This window comes from Carcharhinus amblyrhynchos, unplaced genomic scaffold (genome assembly GCF_965287045.1).
Source record: "Carcharhinus amblyrhynchos unplaced genomic scaffold, sCarAmb.v2.hapA scaffold_51, whole genome shotgun sequence".
Taxonomy (NCBI): domain Eukaryota; kingdom Metazoa; phylum Chordata; class Chondrichthyes; order Carcharhiniformes; family Carcharhinidae; genus Carcharhinus; species Carcharhinus amblyrhynchos.
In genome coordinates, this window is record NW_027649792.1 from 134,585 (window position 1) to 158,612 (window position 24,028).

General features: G+C 47.6%; 1 protein-coding gene across 1 annotated transcript in view; it reads right to left on the reverse strand.

Moving 5' to 3' along the window:
- The window catches only part of LOC145337485 (putative G-protein coupled receptor 139), a 70,030-nt gene extending 51,668 nt beyond the window's left edge, over nucleotides 1-18,362 (reverse strand). Inside the window, exons 1-2 of the mRNA XM_080182275.1 lie at nucleotides 18,182-18,362; nucleotides 12,122-13,026 (exon numbers count right to left, since the gene is read on the reverse strand). Of these exons, the coding sequence (XP_080038401.1) occupies nucleotides 12,122-13,026; nucleotides 18,182-18,362 (1,086 nt within the window). The remainder of the gene's footprint in view (nucleotides 1-12,121; nucleotides 13,027-18,181) is intronic.
- Nucleotides 18,363-24,028: the final 5,666 nt, after the last annotated feature.

Genomic DNA, 24,028 nt, shown 5'->3' on the forward strand with positions numbered 1-24,028 from the left:
GTACCAAACCTATGTGGTTGCAAATACACAATTCAGATACACAAGTGAGATCTTGCTGTAAACAATAAGAATTGATTCTGCAGCCTGCTGACTGGGTGGGTGATAAGCAGTGAACTGCTATATGTTATATGTCGAAGGTAAAATGGATTCTGTCTCAATCTTTTACTCATGAAGGAATACTGTTTGATGTCACATGTCTATGAAAAGTCCCAGCACACAGAAGACATCTCAGCCCATGGGCCCTGAGACAATTGTCAGTGGCTGAAAGAAATAATAACTGGACACAGAGATTCAACAGAAACAAGAGCAGCAAACCGAGTACAGTAAATGACAGGGAAATCAACACAGTTAAACAGCCTTTCTAGCAAGAGAAACTGGACACAGGGGAGGGGACTTTACAGCCTCACTCTCCCCGAAGCTGCAAAATCCCTCCCGTGTTTAACAGACCCTCCCACGCTCTGTCCCTCGCCTGCTCCGAATCCCTGGCAGTCAGGCCGGTAAAATTCCACCCAGGGACTTACCCGGAACACCAACAATAGCCAGGAGGGGATAGTAAAAGCATTGAATCACATGCAGTAGATATCGAATCCGACCAAATAATGTTATCCATGAACCATCTTCAGTAAACCAAGAAATCCAGTATGATAAACTCCTGTCCTTGGTTGGAACATCAAAATCCATTGTTCCCAGATTCTGATCCATTGTTGTAACATTCCAATTGATTGTTCCCAGATTCTGATCCATTGTTGTAACATTCCAATTGATTGTTCCCAGATTCAGATGCATCGCTGGGAGATTCCAATCCACTGCTCCCAGATTCTGATCTCTCCTCTCCCTCTCTCTTTCTCCACAGCCGCTGATCTCTGTTAGTTTGGAGCTGTCGCTCCCGCTGTCTCAATGGGACAACACATTGAACAGAATCCCTTATTAATAGAAGAGGGAAACCCTCCAGGCAGACTAATTGGATCCATGGAGACTCACATCAATTCCAGTCACTAAACAAGCAGCTTCACTTCACCCCGTTCAATCCAACACTTTTTATACCCAAAGTAGAATATTTACAGCGTAGATGGGGTGTTGATGGTCAGGGAAATTTGGAAACAATGAAGGGTCAAACCATAACTCTCTCAATATTCATTCGATATAACAGAGTCCTTCTGCTCGGCTTCATTTCGAGAGAGATAGAATACAACAGCAGGGGTGTACTGCTGAGGTTTTGTAAATCTTTGTTCAGACCACATTCCGAATATTGTCAGCAACTTTGGTTCGGGGGGGTGGTTTTAGTGAAGTCGGGTAGCACGGTAGGTGCAAGGTTGGAGGGCTGACGGGCCTGTTCCTACGCTGTAATTTTCTTTCTTGGTCCTTTTCGGCCCCATATCTAAGGAAGGATGTGCTGGCCTTGGAGAGGGTCCAGAAGAGGTTCACAAGAATGGTCTGGTGAATAAAAGACTTGACGCACGAGGAGTGTCTGAGGACTTTGTGTCTGTACTCGATGGAGTTTGAAAGGATGAGGAGGGGGATATCAATGAAACTTACAGAATAATGAAAGGCCTGTATAGAGTGGATGTGGGGAAGATGTTTCCAATAGTAGGAGAGACTCGTGCCCGAGGGCACAACCTCAGAGGAAACATCAATAGTCCACTCATTCGTTGGAGCGAGCGGAGTGAAGGTTGCACAGAGTAAAGGTAAGCGATCACCTTTGTAAAGATTTTTGCGGGCTTTTTAACTGTAATTCTGCTTTACATAGAACATAGAACATAGAACACTACAGCACAAACAGGCCCTTCGGCCCATGAGTTGCGCCGATCACATCAACACCTACCAATCTATAGACCTATCTATAACCCCCAATCCCATTAAATCCCATATACCCATCCAGAAGTCTTTTAAAAGACCCCAGTTCGTCTCCACCACCACTGACGGCAGCCGATTCCATTCACTCACCGCCCTCTGAGTGAAAACCTTACCCCTAACATCACTTCTGTACTTGCCTCCCCGCACCTTCAATCTGTGTCCTCTCGTAGCGACCATTTCAACCCGGGGAAATAGCCTCTGAGAATCCACCCTATCTACTCCTCTCAACATTTTATAAATTTCTATCAGGTTGCCTCTCAACCTTCGTCTCTCCAGGGAAAAGAGTCCCAGCTCCCTCAACCTATCTTCATAAGGCATGCCTCCCAGTCCAGGCAACATCCTTGTAAATCTCCTCCGTACCCTTTCAATAGCTTCTACGTCCTTCCTGTAGTGAGGCGACCAGAACTGCGCACAGTACTCCAAGTGAGGTCTGACAAGGGTCTTATAAAGTTGCAGCATTACCTCCCGATTCCTAAACTCAATCCCTCGATTAATGAAGGCCAGTGCCCCATACGCCTTCTTGACCACATCCTCCACCTGCGAGGACGATTTAAAAGTCCTGTGGACCCGGACCCCAAGATCCTTCTGCTCTTCAACACTACTAAGACTCCTGCCCTTGATAGTGTACTCGTTCATCCCGTTGGTTCTGCCAAAATGAACGACTACACATTTATCCGCGTTGAAGTCCAGCTGCCACTTCTCCGCCCAGTCCTGCATCCTATTTATGTCCTGCTGCAACTTTTGACATCGGTCCAGACCATCCATAACACCACCGACCTTCGTGTCATCAGCGAACTTACTTACCCATCCCTCCACTTCCTCATCTCGGTCATTTATGAAAATGACAAACAGCAAGGGTCCTAGAACAGATCCCTGGGGCACTCCACTGGTGACTGACCTCCATTTAGAAAAAGTCCCATCCACAACCACTCTCTGCCTTCTGCAGGCAAGCCAGTTCTGGATCCACAAGGCCAAAGGCCCTTGGATCCCATGCCCTCTCACCTTCTCAAGAAGTCTTGCATGGGGGACCTTATCAAATGCCTTGCTGAAGTCCATGTACACCATGTTAAAAGTTAGACAGGAAGTGGGCCGCGGGGCTTTATGGGAAGGGATTCTTTTTACCGTGCAAAGTATAAAAGGAGGATTGCTGTAGACAGCGGGCAGCGTCGGGAGCGGGCAGCAGAGTGAGCTGTAAGGGCTTTGGATCACAGGACTTGGGAGAAAAGGGCAAGGTAAGTCTAAATTCTTAACTGTGTTTAGAAATCACTGGGAGACTGTGATGGAGGGACATGTGATGTGTTGTTTCTGTATGATGTGGGAGCTGGTGGACCCCAAGGTCCTTCCCAGTGACCGTGTCTGCAGTGAGTGCTGGTTGCTTGAAGAGCTCCAGCTCAAAGTAGACGAACTGAACTCTGAGCTTCAGACACTGAGGCTCATCAGGGAGAGGGAGTGTAACCTGGATAATTGGGTACAAGAGAGACTCACACCCCCCAGACTGGCTAACTCTGAGGGTCAGGAACAAGAGGGTGCTTCTGAGGGGAGGAAGGGTGAGAGGAAGGGGGGGGGAGTGGGGATGAAGGAGGGGGGAGTGGGGAGGAAGGAGGGGAGAGTGGGGAGGAAGGAGGGGGGAATGGGTAGGAAGGAGGGGGGAATGGGGAGGAAGGGTGAGAGGAAGGAGGGGGGAGTGGAGAGGAAGCATGGGGGAGTGGGGAGGAAGGAGGGGGTACCCAAAGGCCTCGGCTTCTCAATCTGCACAACAGGTTTGAGGTTCTTGCTCCCAGTGTGGACAAGAACGAGGGCTGTAAGGTTGACGAGCAAACTGCCCAAGGTACAGTGGTGCAGACACAGGACAAAGAGGAACAAGTAAAGAGGAATGTCTGGAAATCCACGGAATCCATCCAAGTCCAATAATTGTGACTCCAATTTCAGATTTAATCTGTTAAGGATTCAGAAACGTGCACCACAACAACTGAATCTATCCCCTCCAGCTCCATTTTTCCCAGCAACCCAGAGAAGATGTCCTGAACCGGGGCACCAGTCAGGCAACACAGCCTTGGGGACTCTCCATACTGGCCACAGAGGAAAGTGTCTATTCCTCCTGTCAAACTATCCCCATTTCCAACAACATTTCCCTTTCCTCCTCCCTCTTGAATGGCTCCCTGAACCACAGTGCTATGGTTAAGTTGCTCATCCTCCTTGCAGCCCTCATCCACGTCCGCAAAAGTCACACATCTGTTTCTTTCATCATTTGAAGGACATGGGTGTCCCTGGCTGGCCAGCATTTATTGCATGTCCCTAGTTGCCCTTTGAGGGCATTGAGAGTCAACACCATTGATGTGGCTCTGGTGTCACATGTAGGCCAGACCAGGTAAGGTCGGCAGGTCTCATTCATTAAAAGGACATTAGTGAACCAAACAGTTTTCTGGATTAATAGTCGAGTGACAATACCATTCGTTCATCATCTACACTGAGACAAGCCCAAGGGCTGAGGCTCCTTCAACACTACCTCCTGGGTTCCTCACCAAGACTTGCTTGGAGTCACACTCTCCTGTCCCTGATCACTCACCAAATGTGATGTAGTTATTCTTTGGGATGTGAGCACCTCCTGAAACATAGTGTCTCGCTAACTCTCCGCTCCCTAGTGTGCCACAGCGTTCAAAGCTCAGACTCCACCTCATCAAATCTGAATTGGTCTTCCTCGAGCAACCAACATTTCCTACAGATGTGTACACAAGTAAACACAAATGGGACCGCAAGCTCCCACATCATGCAAGTACAACACATTACCTGGACCTGCCTCTGTATTTTATCGACTTTTTATATGTTTTTAATCTTGTTGTAATTTTCTACTTTAAACTATGTTCTCAATAAACTTCACAGAAAGTATCCCACCAGCAAAAATCTAAACCTGCTTGAATCTGTAAGGATGGGAAAAGGGGATTTCTTTCATTCATTTTTGGGAAACAGAGTTCTCAGGATAGCCAGCATTTATTGCCCATCCCCAGTTGATGTTGGAGAGCGGTTGGGAGTTAAACACATTGCTGTGACTGTGGAGCCACATGTAGGCCAGACCAGGCAAGGATGGCAGATTTCCTTCCCTAAATGATATGAGTGAACCAGGTGAGTTTTCTCAACAATCAGCAATAATTTTATGGTCATCAGCAGATTTTTAACTCCAGATATTTTTTATTGAGTTCAAATTCCACCAGCTGCCATGTTGGGATTCGAGCCCAGGTTCCCAGAGCATTAACAGTATCGGGATCTTTCCTGATGCTATGACATCAGCAGGGAGCTGCTCAGAAAATTCCCTCAGTGTTCCTTCCGAGGACTGACTCACCAATCAGCTGCTTCCATTGGTCCCACAACATTTTCTGAACATTTAATGTCTGGCCGACACCTGCTCACACTGGACCTGATGGGAAGGCAGTAAGCGACACAAGACAGAGCAATACATCTCCAGCCACTTCCCTAAATTCCCACACTTACCCCAACTCTCAGAGTTTCACTCTTTGTAGCTTGCACTCTGTGGGCAGATTTAACAGGCCCAGCTCGGAAGTTTATATTTGTGCATGAACCTGTTTGAAGCCATTGCACCCCTTCCCATCTAGGTCTGAGTAACTGCCGAGGGTTCATCCCCAGTTGCCCTTGCTGAGAGGGCAAATAAGTGTCCTGATCATGTAAGGGCGACAGATTTCCTTCCATGGGACATTGGTGAACCAGATTTTTTTTTCCCAAAAATCGACAATAGTTTTATGGTCACCAGTGGATTCTGAATTCCAGATATAATTATTTTAATCCCACCATCTGCCATGATGAGATTGGAACCCGTGTGCCCAAAACATTAGCTGAGTTTCTGTATTAATAGTCTAGTGATAAAACCATCAGTCCATCATACCCACATCCTGAGTATACATCCTGAATAGAGTGGAGGAGCAGAGGGATCTAGGTGTATGTGTACATAGATCCCTGAAAGTTGGGAATCAAGTAGATAAGGTTGTTAAGAAGGCGTACGGTGTCTTGGCGTTTATTGGTAGGGGGATTGAATTTAGGAGTCGCAGCGTCATGTTGCAACTGTACACAACTCTGGTGCGGCCGCATTTGGAGTACTGTGTGCAGTTCTGGTCCCCACATTACAGGAAGGATGTCGAGGCTTTGGAGAGGGTGCAGAGGAGGTTTACCAGGATGTTGCCTGGTATGGAGGGGAGGTCCTATGAGGAGAGGCTGAGGGATTTGGGGTTGTTTTCACTGGAAAGAAGGCGGCTAAGAGGGGATCTTATAGAAACATCTAAGATGATTAGAGGTTTAAATAGGGTGGATGGTGATAGCCTGTTTCCTCGGATGGAGAAATCTAGCACGAGGGGGCATGGCTTTAAATTAAGGGGGGGTAGTTATAGGACGGATGTCAGGGGCAGGTTCTTTACCCAGAGGGTGGTGAGGGACTGGAATGCCCTGCCTGCTGCAGTTGTAAATGCGCCTAGTTTGGGGGCGTTTAAGAGATTGGTGGATAGGTTTATGGACGAAAAGGGATTGGTTTAGATTAGTGGGTCAATGTTTTTTTTTAAAATAAGACTGGTCGGCGCAACATTGTGGGCCGAAGGGCCTGTTCCGCGCTGTAATGTTCTATGTTCTATGTTCTATGTTCTATACAGACCCTGAGTTCCAGTACCCGAGATAGACCATTAGAGTGCAGAGCTCCCTGATTGGATAGCATTAACTGGCTCAATCAGGGAATTTATATTCCAATAGGTCCGACTGATAGTTATCATAAAAGTCATTAAATAAATCTCTCTGTCGCTTTGTTTTTCTGTGTATCTCACTCTGTCTCTTTCTGTCTGTCCCTCTGCCTGTATGTTGTTCTGTGTCTCTTATTGTCTCTCTGCTTCTCCCTCTTTCTCTCCCTCTATACCCTCTTCTTCTGTCTCTCCTGCTCCCTTTTAATCTCACTCTCCTTGTCCCGCTCTGTCTCCATGTCCCTCTCCCTCTCTGTCTCTGTCCCACTTTTCTGATCTCTCTCTCTCTCTATGCCTTGCTCTGCCTTTTGCTCTTGTTGTGTCCATTGTATGTGTTCAGTCTCATTCTTTTCCATTTGTTCCCGTTCTCTCTCTGTCTGTTTCTCTCTTCCTCTGACTATTTATCTCTGCCCTCCTTTCTGTCTCCCGTTCCCTCTTAGTTGCCCTTTTAAAGAAAGAAAGAACAAAGAACAAAATCAGCCCGGGAAACAGGCCCTTCGGCCCAACGAGCCCGCGCCGCCATCTCAACACCACCAGTCCCCCTCTCTACCCATGACCCCTATCTAATGTTTTATGGCCATCCGGATTGAGGGAAACTGATTTAGGGACAATTTATTCCTGCCAATCAGCCTAACAGCACATCTTTGGGGTGTGGGAGGAAACCGGAGCACCGCGAGCAAACCCACGCAAGCACGGGGAGAATGCGCAAACTCCCACAGACACCGGCCCAAATCCATGTGTCTGCACAGCAATCAGCGATAGTCACTGAGCTGTCGTCTTGCCCAGTATCTTGTCCAGTTTAGGCACACACTAACGACATGAAGCACGAGGCCAATCTCGAACAACCAAGAGCAGCCCCAGTACGACCCATCGCCTGTGTGCCCCTCTATGGACACGAGGTGGACCGACTTAAAATCTGTGAATGAAAGAGAAAAAAAACATTATTATCATAATATACCCATTTACATTGCCAGGGACGCCCCAGTGCTAATGACCCTTATTTAAAAAATTCTCCTATATCCACCCATCTCCAACTCAGTCATGTGCCTGTCTACGTTACTCTTAGAGGACTCTAGCATGTTTGCCTCCACCACCTTACTTGGCAGAGCATTCCATACCCCCACTACCCTCTGTGTGAATAACCTCCCTCTAATATCTGTGTTGTACCGCTCCCCCTTACCTTAAGTCCATGGCCCTTTGTCCTACGTGTCTCTATTATAGGAAATAGCTTACATCTGTTTACTCTATCTATACCCTTCATAATCTTATATACCTCTATTAGATCCCCCCTCAGTCAGCGTCTTTCAAGGGAAAAGAGCCCCAATTTCTTCAATCTTTCCTCATACCCCAATCCTCCCATACCAGGCAACATCCTGGTAAACCTCCTCTGCACTCTCTCCAGAGTCTCCACGTCCTTTCGGTAGTAAGACAACCAGAACTGTACGCAGTACTCCAAATGTGGCCGAACCAATGTTCTGTACAACTGCAACATTAGACTCCAGCTCTTATATTCAAAAACCCTTCCTACAAAGGCTAACATACCATAGGCTTTCTTTACCACACTCTCCACTTGCACTGCCACCTTCAAAGACTTGTGCACTTGCACCCCCAGGTCTCACTGTGACTCTATGCTCCTTACGGGCTTACCCTTTATCATATAACTCCCCCCTACATTATTGCGGCCAAAATGCATCACCTCACATTTATCCAGATTAAACTCCATTTGCCACGTATCTGCCCAGTCAACCAGCCTATCAATATCCCGCTGTCTTGCCAGACACTGCTCCTCACTGCCCGCCAATCCAGCCATCTTGGTGTCATCAGCAAATTTGCTGATCACACCACTTACTCCCTCTTCCAAATCATTTATATACACTACAAAGAGAAGAGGTCCCATTACCGAGCCCTGCAGCACACCACTAGTGACAGACCTCCAGCTAGAACAAGACCCCTCCACAATTACTCTCTGACTCCTCTTTGCAAGCCAGTTCTCTACCCATCTAGATCCCTGACTGCATATCCCATGAGCTTTAATCTTCTGTATCAACCTACCATGAGGGACTTTGTCAAACGCCTTACTGAAATCCATATAGACGACATCAATGGCTCATCCTTCGTCAACCGTTTTTGTCACCTCCTCAAAGAATTCTACCAGATTTGTAAGGCAAGACTTCCCCTTGACAAAGCCATGCTGCGTATCCTTAATCAGATCGCAACGCTCCAGGTGCGCATACATCCTATCCCTAAGAATCCTCTCCATCAACTTACCTACCACTGACGTTAAGCTCACCGGTCTATAGTTACCCGGGCTATCCCTCCTACCCTTTTTAAACAACGGTACCACGTTCACTATCCTCCAGTCCTCTGGCACCTCACCAAAGAAGAGACAAAGATGTACGTCAGAGGCCCAGCAATCTCATCCCTTGCCTCTCTAAGCAGCCTAGGATAAATGCAATCAGGCCCCAGAGATTTATCAGTTTTAATGCCCTCTAAAAGCCCTAACACTTCTTCCCTCGTAATTAATAGATCTTTCAATTGGTCTACCGCTCCCTCAATGACCGTACTAGACATCAAGCCCCTCTCCTTCGTGAATACCAACGCAAAGTATTCATTCAGGATCTCCCCTATTCCCTCTGCCTCTCAGCACAATTCCCCACGTTTGTCCCTGAGAGGACCGATTTTACCCCTAGCCACCCTTTTGTTCTTAAGATAACAGTAAAACGCCTTTGGATTCTCCTTAACCCTACCTGCCAAAGCCATCTCATGCCCTCTTTGCTCTCCTAACTCCCCGTTTGAGATCCCTCCTGCTCTCTCTGTATTCCTCCAACGCTCCCTCCGTTCCCAGCTGCTTAGACCTGACATACGCCTCTCGTTCCTTCCTAACCAAGTCTTCTATATCTCTAGTAATCCACGGTTCCCTAATCCTACCTTTCCCATCCTTTCTCCTAACCGGCACATGCCTCTCCTGCACCTTTTGCAGTTTTCCCTTGAAAGACTCCCACATGCCTAACGTGGTCTTGCCTTCCAACAGCCTATCCCAGTCTGTATCCCTAAGCTCCTGCCTAATCCGGCTGTATCTAGCCTTCCCCCAATTTAGCACCCTCCCCTTAGGACAGCTCTCATCTTTTTCCATTCGTATCCTAAAGTAGATGGAGTTGTGGCCACTTTTAGCCACATGTTCACCTACCGCAACCTCAACCACCTGACCCGGCTCATTTCCCACAACTAAATCCAGTATCGCCCCCTGTCTAGTCGGGCTATCTACATACTGTTGCAAGGATCTTTCCAATACACATCTTACAAATTCCTCCCCATCAGACCCCCCAGCTCTCGGCACCTTCCAATCCACCCCAGGGAGATTAAAATCTCCCACTACAACAACCCTATTCTTCCTACACTTATCCAAAATGTCCCTACATATACCCTCTTCCACTGCCCGCGGGCTATCGGGTAGCCTATAGTACACTCCTAGCATAGTAATGGCCCCCTTCCTGTTCCTCAACTCCACCACAGAGACTCAATGTCCAACCCCTCCATGTTATCCTCCTTCTGCACCGCTGTGATCCATTCCCTAAGAGTGCCACTCCCCCTCCTCTTTTCAACCCTCCCCTATCACGCCTAAAACACTTCTACCCTGCAATATTTATCTGCCAGTCTTGCCCCTCCTTTAACCACGTCTCTGTCACTGCCACCACATCTAAATTCCTCGCGAACATCAAGGCCCTAAGTTCATCTGACTTTCCCGTCACACTCCTCGCATTAAAACAGATGCACCAAAGACCCTCAGTCCCTCTCGGATCCTCCTTCTCCTGGGGGATTTCCCTATCAACTAGACTTACCCTGACATCCAACTCACTCCCAGTGCCTGAGCTGTCTCCCTCCTCCCCACCCCCCCTCCATACTAGTTTAAACCCTGCCTAAACACTCCAGCCAACCTCCCAGCTAAAATATGTGTCCCCTTCCCATTTAAGTGTTCCCTATCCCTCTTATACAAGTGCCCATCCTTTGCAAAGACTTCCCAATGGTCAATAAAACGAAAACCCTCTGTCCTGCACCAATCCCTCAGCCGCGCATTCAGCTGTAGGATCTCATTATTCTTATCCCTGCTATTGCTGGGCACTGGCAGCAGCCCAGAGATCGCCACCCTGGAGGCCCTACACTTCAGCCTGGCCCCCAACTCCCTGAACTGCGAACGTATTTCCCCCCTACTCTTCCTTCCTATGTCCCTCTCTCCTACATGTATAATTACATCCGCCTGGGTCCCTTTGCCCTTCAAGACTTCCTCTACCCTCTCTGACACATCCTGTACCCCAGCTCCAGGGAGGCAGACCGCCATCCTGGAGTCTCGCTTTTGCCCACAGAACCGCCTATCAATTCCTCTAACCCTCCAGTCCCCCACCACTATCTCACATCCAGCCCCCTTCCTTCCCTCTGAGGCATTTTCCCCTTCCCCTCGTGCCCTTTCCACCTCAGTTGGTGCCTTACCCCTGCTACCTTGAGAGACTACCCCTGGCGTAGCCTTTGGAACATTACTCCTCTTCTTTTTCCCCTTCCTAACTGTAACCCACCCATCCCCCCTCCTTGACTCTGAGATCCCCTCTTGAATCTGGTTCCTATTCATTCATGCCTCATTCTCCCTCACTAAAAATAAATCCTCCAGCCTCAGCTCCAGTTGCCTAACCCGGGACCTCAAACGCTGCAACTCCAGACATTTGGTGCAGATGTGGACTCTCCGGAGATGCTGCGTCTCCAGGAACTCCCACATCTTGCACCTTACACAGCTGACACGTCTCCCCATGGTCCCTGCCATTTATTTGACTACCCTCAGACCTGTGGACACACTTTGAAAAACTTGACCAGTAACTCACCTTGCCTAACCCTGCCTCGCCTAAGCCCTGTGAGCCAAAGCCCTTGCAGTACTCACTCAGCACCCACCTCACTCTGATGCCCACTCCCAACGCTGCCCGCTATCTACTGTGGCCTTGTTTTTATACTTCCTCACTCCCTTCCCAACAGCCCTTGCGCCTCGGACCCTCTATGGAAAGCACAAAGGGAAAAAACCCACAACACAGCAATGTAATTTAAAAATAAACACAGAACACTCACAGTTTACACTCCCCAGCCACCAGTACACTGCTCCAGAGAACAATTTTCCTTCCATATTACATCTTCCCATGTATGTCCTGTCCCCTTTTCTCATTCCCTGTCCATCAGCCTTGCCATTTCCCCCTCTATCCCTATTTCTTTCACTCTGAGAGAATCTCTCTCTCTCTGTCCTTTATCTCTGTTTGTCTCTCTCTGTCTGTCTGTTTCTTTCCCTCTATCTGTTCAAAACTATTTCAAATGCTGTCTCTCTTCATGGCTTTGTGCCCTTTACTCCCTCTCTCTATCTTTGTCTCTCTATCGCTCTCACTTTTGCTTTCACTGCCGCCCCTCTCTCTCTCTATCTGTTCCTCTTTCTGTCTTTGTGAGGCTGTTTGCTGTTTGGAGTCTGAATGTCCAATAGGAAGAGTCAGGGATCTTGTAGTTGCATTTACTTCTGAGGCTGTAATGAGATGAATAATTGCAGTAAAGGGATATTTGAGCAGAATTATTAGCTGCTGTCTGAAGAGAGTCTGTGTCACAGCGTAAATGACAGTGTTTGTACAACAACTCAAGAGTTGCAGCATGAAACCCAATTCCAGAACAAAACTTTCTAACCATACCGACTGATAGCCCAAATACTCCATCCGACTCCATATTGAATAAACCATTAACATTGACCATAACAGCATGAAATTGGCTGAGATAACAAACAGTAAAATGATGGATTTCCTTCGACTCTCCATCTCTGGGTCTCTGGAATTCTCCCCACTGTTGTGACACCGGAGTCTCCTGCGGGCTCTGCTGCTCACTAAAATGTGTCTGACAGTGAAAGCATTGAGCAGCAGAATCAGGACGAATGGGACACACGGTGTTAAAATGAAGTGGAGGAACTCAATTATTCCCCAGACCGGAGATTGCACAACATCCCATGAGACCTCACAAAACCAGGGATTGTTCACCAGCCGATATCCATTTAAAAACATAAAATACCAGAAAATGTTCTTTAAACAGCTCAGCACTGTCACTGTTCCCAGAACCACAGACGCCGATTTCTCACTGCAATATTTACTTTTCAGCTTGGGGCAGCAAATGGCCACAAATCGATCAAAGGTGAAAGTGACGGTGAACCAGACAGAACAGTCAGTGGCTGCATAAAGCAGGACGGCGTGGATATTACACACAGGAACCAACACCAGGAAATAAAACTGTTCCCAATAAACAATGGGAATGTGTCTCAATGTAAGGTCAAGGATAACAACCAGCAGATCCCCCACCGACATGGCCACCAGATAACTAGTAACACATTTGGACAGACCACAGTTTCTCTTTGTCAGTGTCACAATTGTGATTATGTTCACTGTTAGGAAGGAAGATTAAGATTAAAATTAGACATCATTCAGGGGAAGATGTGACCATTTAGACTGAGGATAGGTGAAAATAAAAACAATGTCCACACATACAAAATAATTTCTTTTAAAAATCCAGCTCATCTTTTGGAGTGTAAGGGGAAAGAGGAGCATCCAGAAGAAACCCACACAGACATGGAGAGAAGCTCCAAACTCTGCACAATAAATGACCCAAACCAGGAATTGAACCCAGGTCCTGGACGCTGTGAGTCAGCAGTGCTAACCACAGTGTCACCATGCTGCACCATGGCGACAACACAATGGTATACATTTGGGAGAGAGTTTTCAGAGGAGTTCACAACACTGATCCTCACTCAGATACATGTAAATAGCCCTTCTACCTTGTGGGGGATTTGGAGGGTAAGAAGACTGAGGGAGTAAACCCTGACAGAAATCCCTGTAGATGGTAATCAGTCAGACAGCTTACTGACAACCCCTGCAGCAGAACTGGTACCAAACAGTGCTGGTCCACCCTTGCCTCTGACTCATACTAACAGTTGACAGAGGGAGGTCCCGATGCCTTGACCGCACAGAATCTCTATTATATTTACCCTGGGCTGTACCCTGGAGACGAGACCACAGCATTGTTGCCAAATTAGTACAACACAGGAAGAAATGGTAATTTCACACCCGGTTGGCACAGAACACAACTGCCAGGGTTTGCTTTCAAGTGTTTGAGAAAACTTCAGTGTTCAGTGAATAGTGACCGTCCATAATTCCCAGTGGGTTTGCTGCTGCCCCACTGTGGTCTACTGGACCAGTGAAGGTCAGTGAGTCCTCTCTTGGCAGGAAGGTTGACAATCTGTGCACCTGGTAAGAAAAACTCAACAAAGGCCATTACCAAAGAAAAACCAAGCAGCCTGCCATAATGACAATCATCCAGTGAGAATGATATCCAATAATATGAAAGACATCAAAAGGTTAGTCAGGGCACAAATCAATTCCAGCCTCCCAGATTGCCTTGATCCACTACAGTTCATCTACCTCCTCAACAGGTCCACACACACCATCTCCCTGGCCCGGCAGTCAACCCTGTAACACAGACTCATGTTTATCGACTACAGCTCAACCTTCAACACCATTATTCCTACTGACCTCACGTCCAAAACCATGGACTGGAACTCGGCTTCAGCCTCTGAAGTTGGATCCTGAACTTCTAACCCACAAACAGCAATAAATAAGGAGAGGCAACAACACCTCTTCCACAATCATCCTCAACAGCGGTGCCCCGCAAGACTGTGTCCTCAGCCCCTTACTGTATTCCTTATATGCTGATGACTCAATTTACAAGTTTTCTGATGACCCCAACATCGTGGGTCAGATCCCAAACAATGATGAGACTGAGAACAGGGAAGAGTTGGAGAATCTGGTGAATTGTTGTGACCACAATAATCTTTTCCTCAATGTCAACAAAGCAAATCTACTTCAGGAGGTATCATGGAGTACATGCCCCTATCTACATCAATGGGTTGAAGCTGAAACGGTCTAGATCTTCAGGTTTTACTGCTCAGATCACCAGTAACTTTTTGTGCCCTTCCATGATGACACTATCGTTAAGAAAGCCCACGAATGCCTCTATCTTCTCAGAGGACTAAGGACATTTGGCAGGTCAGCTGCGACTCTCACCCACATTTACAGATGCATCACAGATAATATTGTAGCTTGGTGTGGCTCATGCTCTGTCCCAGACTGCAACAAACTTCGAACTTGGTGAATGCAGACCAGTCCATCACTCAAATCAATCTCCAACTCATCAAATCTGTCTAAGCTTCTTGCTGACTCGCAAAAACAGCCAGCATAATTAGGGAATAATGCACCATGGATATATACTCATCCCACTAGTTCCATTAGAGATAAAAAAAAGCATGCCAACCAACTCATAGAAAAACTACAATGCAGAAGGGGGCCATTGATCCATTCACAATCGTAGCCAGGCCCTATGCCCGAGGTCCCACATATGTACCCTCCTAATCCCCCTAACATGCGTATCACGGGACGCGAATTGTTAATTTAGCATGGCCAATCAACCAAATGTTGGACTATGGGTGGGAATCGGAGCATCCGGAGGAAATTCACCCAGAGAATGTGCAAATTCCACACAGACGTTGATCCAAGCTTGGAATCGAACTCATGTCCTTGGACACATGAAACAGGAGTGCTAACCATGGTGCCACCATGCTGATGACTCAACAACAGCTTCTTCTTGCTGCCACCCGGCGTTTGAATGGACCTATACGGCATTAAGTTGATCTTTTCCTCCACCCTCGCTATAACTGCATTACATTCTGCAATCTCTTATTCTCTATCCTTTGTCTGTAGAACACTCAACAAACAATCCTTTTCACCGTATACTAATATATATGACAACAATAAGACAAATCAATTCAAATCAAACCTAACCAAATCAGTCTTTCACATCTCAAGCTGGAACATCAGCACGATGTGCCCTGGCCTTACCAATGAACTTACGCAGATTGATGACGTGCACAGGATTGCTGTGATCGAGATAAATTTACAAGGGTCAATGTGACACTGGGGAGCTGCGAGAAACTGGACCTCCTCACTGTGAATGCTTTCCAGAGAAACACGACACGTTCTTGTAACAGGAGAAATCCCAACAGGCAATGTGTGAGAATGGAGCTGGTTTCAAAGTAAACAAAAAATCATCACTGGTGATGATGGAATCCCGGGATCCCTGATGCTGTGAGGCAGCTGTGCTAACCATTGTGCTCTACTGCCATCCTACAAGGTATCCTGGAGACATCCAAGATCACGCCCAAGATGGCATCATCACTAGGGCCATGATTGGAAATCATGATGATTGGAAATCAACCTGAGGGACAGAATTAATCTCCACTTTGAGAGGTTAGGGTTGATGGATAATAGTCAGCATGACTTTGTCAAGTAGAGATCATCTCTACAATTTGCTTGAATATATTTAGGAGGTGACTGAATAAGTAGATGAGGGAAGTGCAGTCGATGTAGTCTAAATGGACTTCAGAGAAGAATTCCCTCATGGGAGACTGAACAGGAAAGTAATAGCCGATTGGATCGAGGGCAATTTGGTAAATTACATTCAAAATCGGCTGAGTGGCAGGAGGCAGAGGGTGATGGTTGAATGTTGCTTTTGTGACTGCAAGCCTGTGTCCAGTGGGATTACATATGGATCGATGCTGGGTCCCTTGCTGTTTGTAGAGTACATGGTGGTCTAGACATGAATGCGTGAGGTTTGAGCAGAACTTCACAGGCACCGACCACAATCCCACCCAGCCCTATCCCCATAAAAATCTTCATTTTGACAGGCAGATTTGAGGGGGAGGGGGGGTGGTGGTTGGGGGGGGGGGTTGGTGGCGGGCACGGTAGCACAGTGGTTAGCATTGCTGCTTCATAGCTCCAGAGTCCTGGGTTTGATTCCCGGCTCGGTTCACTGTCCGTGTGGAGTGTGCACATTCATTAGAACATAAGAAATAGGAGCAGGAGTAGGCCATCTAGCCCTTCAAGCCTGCCCCGCCATTCAATAAGATCATTGCTGATCTGTCGTGGCTCAGTTCCACATTCCCGCCCTCTCCCCAGAACCCTTAATCCCCTCGCTTATCAAAAACCCATCAACCCGCGTCTTAAAAATATTTAGCGAGGCAGCCTCCACCACCTCAACGGGCAGAGAATTCCAGAGATTCACCACCCTTTGAGTGAAGAAGTTCCTCCTCAACTCCATTCTAAACCGCCCACCCTTAATCTTGAGGCTGTGCCCCCTAGTCCTACTGTCCTTTCTGAGCGGGAAGAGCCTCTCCACCTCTATCCTATCCATCCCATTCATCATCTTATACGTCTCAATGAGATCTCCCCTCATTCTTCGAAATCCTAACGAGTACAAGCCTAGTTTATCCAGCCTCTCCTCATAGCTAAACCCCCTCAACTCCGGCATCAGCCTAGTAAACCTCCTCTGCACTCCCTCCAAGGCCAAAATATCCTTGCGTAAGTACAGCGACCAAAACTGCACACAGTACTCCAGCTGCGGCCCCACCAATGCCCTATACAGCTGCAGCAAGACCTCCCTACTTTTATATTCAATCCATCTCGCTCAGAAGGCCAGCATCCCATGAGCCTTCCTGACCACCTGCTGCACCTGCAGGCTGGGTTTTTGCGACTCATGCACAAGGACCCCGAGGTCCCTCTGCACCGTCGCCTGCTGCAGTTTTTTGCCATGTAAGTAATAGTCCTTCCTACCACTATTCCTACCAATAATTTGCACACCTTGGGGCACTAAGGAACAATTTACCATGGCCAATCCACCTAATGTGCACATCTTGGGACACTAAGGGACATTCTCCTAGTGTCTGCGTGGATTTCCTCCGGGTGCTCCGGTTTCCTCCCACAGTCCAAACGTGGGCGGGTTAGGTTGCTTGGCCATGCTAAACTGACCATAGAACCATAGGTTAGAGGATTAGTGGGTAAAATATGGAGGGATATGGGGGTAGGGCCTGGGTGGGATTGTGGTCGGTGCAGACTTGATGGGCCAAATAGCTTCTTTGTGTACTGTAGGGTTTCTATGATTTCTATGACTTGCAGCTGTGTTCCCAACCATGTACCAAACCTATGGGGTTGCAAATACACAATTCAGATACACAAGTGAGATCTTGCTGTAAACAATAAAAATGGATTCTGCAGCCTGCTGACTGGGTGGATGATAAGCAGTGAACTGCTATATGTTATATGTCGAAGGTAAAATGGATTCTGTCTCAATCTTTTACTCATGAAGGAATAGTGTTTGATGTCACATGTCTATGAAAAGTCCCAGCACATGGGAGACATCCCAGCCCATGGGCCCCGAGACAATTGTCAGTGGCTGAAAGAAATAATAACTGGACACAGAGATTCAACAGAAACAAGAGCAGCAAACCGAGTACAGTAAATGACAGGGAAATCAACACAGTTCAACAGCCTTTCTAGCAAGAGAAACTGGACACAGGGGAGGGGACTTCACAGCCTCACTCTCCCCGAAGCTGGAAAATCCCTCCCGTGTTTAACAGACCCTCCCACGCTCCGCCCCTCGCCTGCTCCGAATCCCTGGCGGTCAAGCCGGTAAAATTCCAGCCAGGGACTTACCCGGAACACCAACAATAGCCAGGAGGGGATAGTAAAAGCATTGAATCACATACAGTAGATATCGAATCCGACCAAATAATGTTATCCGTAAGCCATCTTCAGTAAACCAAGAAATCCAGTATGATAAACTCCTGTCCTTGGTTGGAACATCAAAACCCATTGTTCCCAGATTCTGATCCATTCTTGTAACATTCCAATTGATTGTTCCCAGATTCAGATGCATCGCTGGGAGATTCCAATCCACTGCTCCCAGATTCTGATCTCTCCTCTCTCTCCACAGCCGCTGATCTCTGTTAGTTTGGAGTTGTCGCTCCCACTGTCTCAATGGGACAACACATTGAACAGAATCCCTTATTAATAGAAGAGGGAAACCCTCCAGGCAGACTAATCGGATCCATGGAGACTCATATCAATTACAGTCACTAAACAAACAGCTTCACTTCACCCCATTCAATCCAACACTGTTTATACCCAAAGTAGAATATTTACAGCCTAGATGGGGTGTTGATGGTCACGGAAATTTGGAAACAATGGAGGGTCAAACCATAACTCTTTCAATATTCGTTCGATATAACAGAGTCCCTCTGCTCGGCTTCATTTTGAGAGAGACAGAATACAACAGTAGGGGTGTACTGCTGAGGTTTTGTAAATCTTTGGTCAGACCACATTCCGAATATGGTCAGCACTTTTGGTTCTGTGGGGGGGGGTTAGTTAAGTCGGGTAGCACGGTAGGTGCAAGGTTGGAGGACCGAAGGGCCTGTTCCTACGCTGTAATTTTCTTTCTTGGTCCTTTTCGGCCCCATATCTAAGGAAGGATGTGCTGGCCTTGGAGAGGGTCCAGAGGAGGTTCACAAGAATGGCCTGGTGAATAAAAGACTTGACGCACGAGGAGTGTCTGAGGACTTTGGGTCTGTACTCGATGGAGTTTGAAAGGATGAGGAGAGGAATATCAATGAAACTTACAGAATAACAAAAGGCCTGGATAGAGTGGGTGTGGGGAAGATGTTTCCAATATAAAGGAGAGACTCAGGCCCGAGGGCACAACCTCAGAGGAAACATCAATAGTCCACTCATTCGTTGGAGCGAGCGGAGTGAAGGTTGCCCAGAGTAAAGGTAAGCGATTACCTTTGTAAAGATTTTTGCTGCATTTTTAACTGTAATTCTGCTTTAAAAGTTAGACAGGAAGTGGGCCTCAGGGCTTTGTGGGAAGGGTTTTTTTTACAGCGCAAAGTGTAAAAGGAGGATTGCTGTAGACAGCGGGCAGCATCGGGAGCGGGCAGCAGAGTGAGCTGTAAGGGCTTTGGATCACAGGACTTGGGAGAAACAGGCAAAGTAAATCTAAATTCTTAACTGTGTTCAGAAATCACTAGGAGACTGTGATGGAGGGACATGTGATGTGCTGTTTCTGTATGATGTGGGAGCTGGTGGACCCCAAGGTCCTTCCCAGTGACCATGTCTGCAGTAAGTGCTGGTTGCTTGAAGAGCTCCAGCTCAAAGTAGACGAGCTGAACTCTGAGCTTCAGACACTGAGGCTCATCAGGGAGAGGGAGAGTAACCTGGATAAAGGGGTACAAGAGAGATCCACACCCCCTAGACTGGCTAACTCTGAGGGTCAAGAACAAGAGGGTGCTGCTGAGGGGAGGAAGGGTGAGAGGAAGGAGGGGGGAGTGGGGAGGAAGGAGGGGGGAGTGGGTAGGAAGGAGGGGGGAGTGGGGAGGAAGGAGGGGGGAGTGGGTAGGAAGGAGAGGGGAGTGGGGAGGAAGGGGGGGTGTGGGGAGGAAGGGGGGGTGTACCCAAAGGCCTCGGCCTCTCAATCTGCACAACAGGTTTGAGGACCTTGCTCTCAGTGTGGACAAGAACGAGGGCTGTAAGGTTGACGAGCAAACTGCCCAAGATACAGTGGTGCAGAAACAGGACAAAGAGGAAGAAGTAAAGAGGAATGTCTGGAAATCCACGGAATCCACCCAAGTCCCATAATTGCGATTCCAATTTCAGATTTAATCTGTTAAGAATTCAGAAACGTGCACCACAACAACTGAATCTATCCCCTCCAGCTCCATTTTTCCCAGCAACCCAGAGAAGATGTCCTGAACCGGGGCACCAGTCAGGCAACACAGACTTGGGGACTCTCCATGCTGGCCACAGAGGAAAGTGTCTATTCCTCCTGTCGAACTATCCCCATTTACAACAACATTTCCCTTTCCTCCTCCCTCTTGAATGGCTCCCTGAACCACAGTGCTATGGTTAAGTTGCTCATCCTCCTTGCAGCCCTCATCCACGTCCGCACAGGTCACACATCTGTTTCTTTATTCATTTGATGGACATGGGTGTCCCTGGCTGGCCAGCATTTATTGCATGTCCCTAGTTGCCCTTTGAGGGCATTGAGAGTCAACACCATTGATGTGGCCGTGGTGTCACATGTAGGCCAGACCAGGTCAGGTCGGCAGGTCTCATTCCTGAAAAGGACATTAGTGAACCAAACAGTTTTCTGGATTAACAGTCGAGTGACAATACCATTCGTTCATCATCTACACTGAGACAAGCCCAAGGGCTGAGGCTCCTTCAACACTACCTCCTGGGTTCGTCACCAAGACTTGCTTGGGGTCACACTCTCCTGTCCCTGATCACTCACCAAATGTGATGTAGTTATTCTTTGGGATGCGAGCACCTCCTGAAACACAGTGTCTCGCTAACTCTCCGCTCCCTAGTGTGCCACAGCGTTCAAAGCTCAGACTCCACCTCATCAAATCTGAATTGGTCTTCCTCGAGCAACCAACATTTCCTACAGATGTGTACACAAACAAACACAAATGGGACCGCAAGCTCCCACATCATGCAAGTACAACACATTACCTGGACCTGCCTCTGTATTTTATCTAAAAAAAAGAATAAAATCAGCCCGGGAAACAGGCCCTTCGGCCCAACGAGCCCGCGCCGCCATCTCAGCACCACCAGTCCCCCTCTCTACCCATGACCCCTATCTAATGTTTTATGGCCATCCAGATTGAGGGAAACTGATTTAGGGACAATTTATTCCTGCCAATCAGCCTAACAGCACATCTTTGGGGTGTGGGAGGAAACCGGAGCACCCGGAGAAAACCCACGCAAGCACGGGGAGAATGTGCAAACTCCCACAGACACTGGCCCAAATCCACGTGTCTGCACAGCAATCAGCGATAGTCACTGAGCTGTCATCTTGCCCAGTATCTGGTCCAGTTTAGGCACACACTAACAACACGAAGCACTAGGCCAATCTCGAACAACCAAGAGCAGCCTCAGTACGACCCATCGCCTTTATGCCCCTCATTGGACACGATGTGGACTGACTTAAAACCTGTGAATGAAAGAGAAAAAAAAACATTATTATCATACTATACCCATTTACATTACCAGGGATGCCCCAATGCTAATGGCCCTTATTTAAAAGGTCCTCCTGTATCCACCCATCTCCAACTCAGTCATGTGCCTGTCTAAGTTACTCTTAAAGGACTCTAGCGTGTTTGCCTCCACCACCTTACTTGGCAGAGCATTCCATACCACCACTACCCTCTGTGTGAATAACGTCCCTCTAATATCTGTGTTGTACCTCTCCCCCCTCACCTTAAGTCCATGGCCCTTTGTCCTACATGTCTCTATTATAGGAAATAGCTTACCTCTGTTTACTCTATCTATACCCTTCATAATCTTATATACCTCTATTAGATCCCCCCTCAGTCGACGTCTTTCAAGGGAAAAGAGCCCCAATTTCTTCAATCTTTCCTCATACCCTAGTCCTTCCATACCAGGCAATATCCTGGTAAACCTCCTCTGCACTCTCTCCAGACTCTCCACGTCCTTCCGAGAGTAAGGCGACCAGAACTGTACGCAGTGCTCCAAATGAGGCCGAACCAACGTTCTGTACAACTGCAACATTAGACTCCAGCTCTTATATTCTATACTCCTTCCTATAAAGGCTAACATACCATCGGCTTTCTTCACCACACTCTCCACTTGCACTGCCACCTTCAAAGACTTGTGCACTTGCACCCCCAGGTCTCACTGCGACTCTATACTCCTTACGGGCTTACTCTTTGTCATATAACTTCCCCTTACATAATTCTGGCCAAAATGCATCACCTCACATTTATCCGGATTAAACTCCATTTGCCACGTATCTGCCCAATCAAACAGCCTATCAATATCCTGCTGTATTGCCAGACACTGCTCCTCACTGCCAGCCAATCCAGCCATCTTGGTGTCATCAGCAAATTTGCTGATCACACCAACTACTCCCTCTTCCAAATCATTTATATACACTACAAAGAGAAGAGGTCCCAGTACTGAGCCCTGCGGCACACCACTAGTGACAGACCTCCAGCTAGAAAAAGACCCCTCCACAACTCCTCTCTGACTCCTCTTTGCAAGCCAGTTCTCTACCCATCTAGATACCTGACCACATATCCCATGAGCTTTAATCTTCTGTACCAACCTACCATGAGGGACTTTGTCAAACGCCTTACTGAAATCCATATAGACGACGTCAACGGCTCGTCCTTCGTCAACTGTTTTTGTCACCTCCTCAAAGAATTCTACCAGATTCGTAAGGCAAGACTTCCCCTTGACAAAGCCATGCTGCGTATCCTTAATCAGATCGCAACACTCCAAGTGCGCATACATCCTATCCCTAAGAATCCTCTCCATCAACTTACCTACCACTGACGTTAAGCTCACCGGTCTATAGTTACCCGGGCTATCCCTCCTACCTTTTTTAAACAACGGTACCACGTTCACTATCCTCCAGTCCTCTGGGACCTCACCTGTGTCCAAAGAAGAGACAAAGATGTACGTCAGAGGCCCAGCAATCTCATCCCTCGCCTCTCTTAGCAGCCTAGGATAAATGCAATCAGGCCCAGGAGATTAATCGGTTTTAATGCCCTCTAAGAGCCCCAACACTTCTTCCCTCGTAATCAATAGATCTTTCAATTGGTCTACCGCTCCCTCACTGACCGTACTAGACATCAAGCCCCTCTCCTTCATGAATACCGACGCAAAGTATTCATTCAGGATCTCCCCCATTCCCTCTGCCTCTCAGCACAATTCCCCACGTTTGTCCCTGAGAGGATCGATTTTACCCCTAGCCACCCTTTTGTTCTTAAGATAAGAGTAAAACGCCTTTGGATTCTCCTTAACCCGACCTGCCAAAGCCATCTCATGCCCCCTCTTTGCTCTCCTAACTCCCCATTTGAGATCTCTCCTACTCTTTCTGTATTCCTCCAACGCTCTCTCCGTTCCCAGCTGCTTAGACCTGACATACGCTTCTCGTTTCTTCATAACCAGGTCTTCTATATCTCTAGTAATCCATGGTTCCCTAATCCTACCTTTCCCATCCAGGTGCCTCATTTTCCGTATGTCTCCAGGCGTCTTTCACTCTCTCATCACAGATGAACAGCGACTGTAATGTGGCCCATCCTATTAAGTTCAGTAATCTATCCCGGCTCTCTGGTCAAGGTCATTCAACCAGACCCATAAACAGATCCTGGATTTTGGCACCAATTTGTTGTAGGTAAATAATACATCTCAGACTAGTCATGAGTCAAAGTAAAGCAGGTTTATTTCAAAAGCTTTTGGGAGACGCCTGGTTTCGAAAGCGGTCACCAGACTTCTCACCGAATACAAGTAAGAATAGAATTTTATACATCCCAGGTCCCGCCCTTCACAACGTCTGCAGCTCTCCAAGCTGTCTGTCATGTTTCCCACCCATCCTGTAGTTATTGCTGCCTTGGCAGTTTCATCCTTTGCACAATCCATGCATAGTCCATGCGTAGTATGTGTAGGCTGCAACTGTCCCTGCTCTGTTCCTCTGTTGTG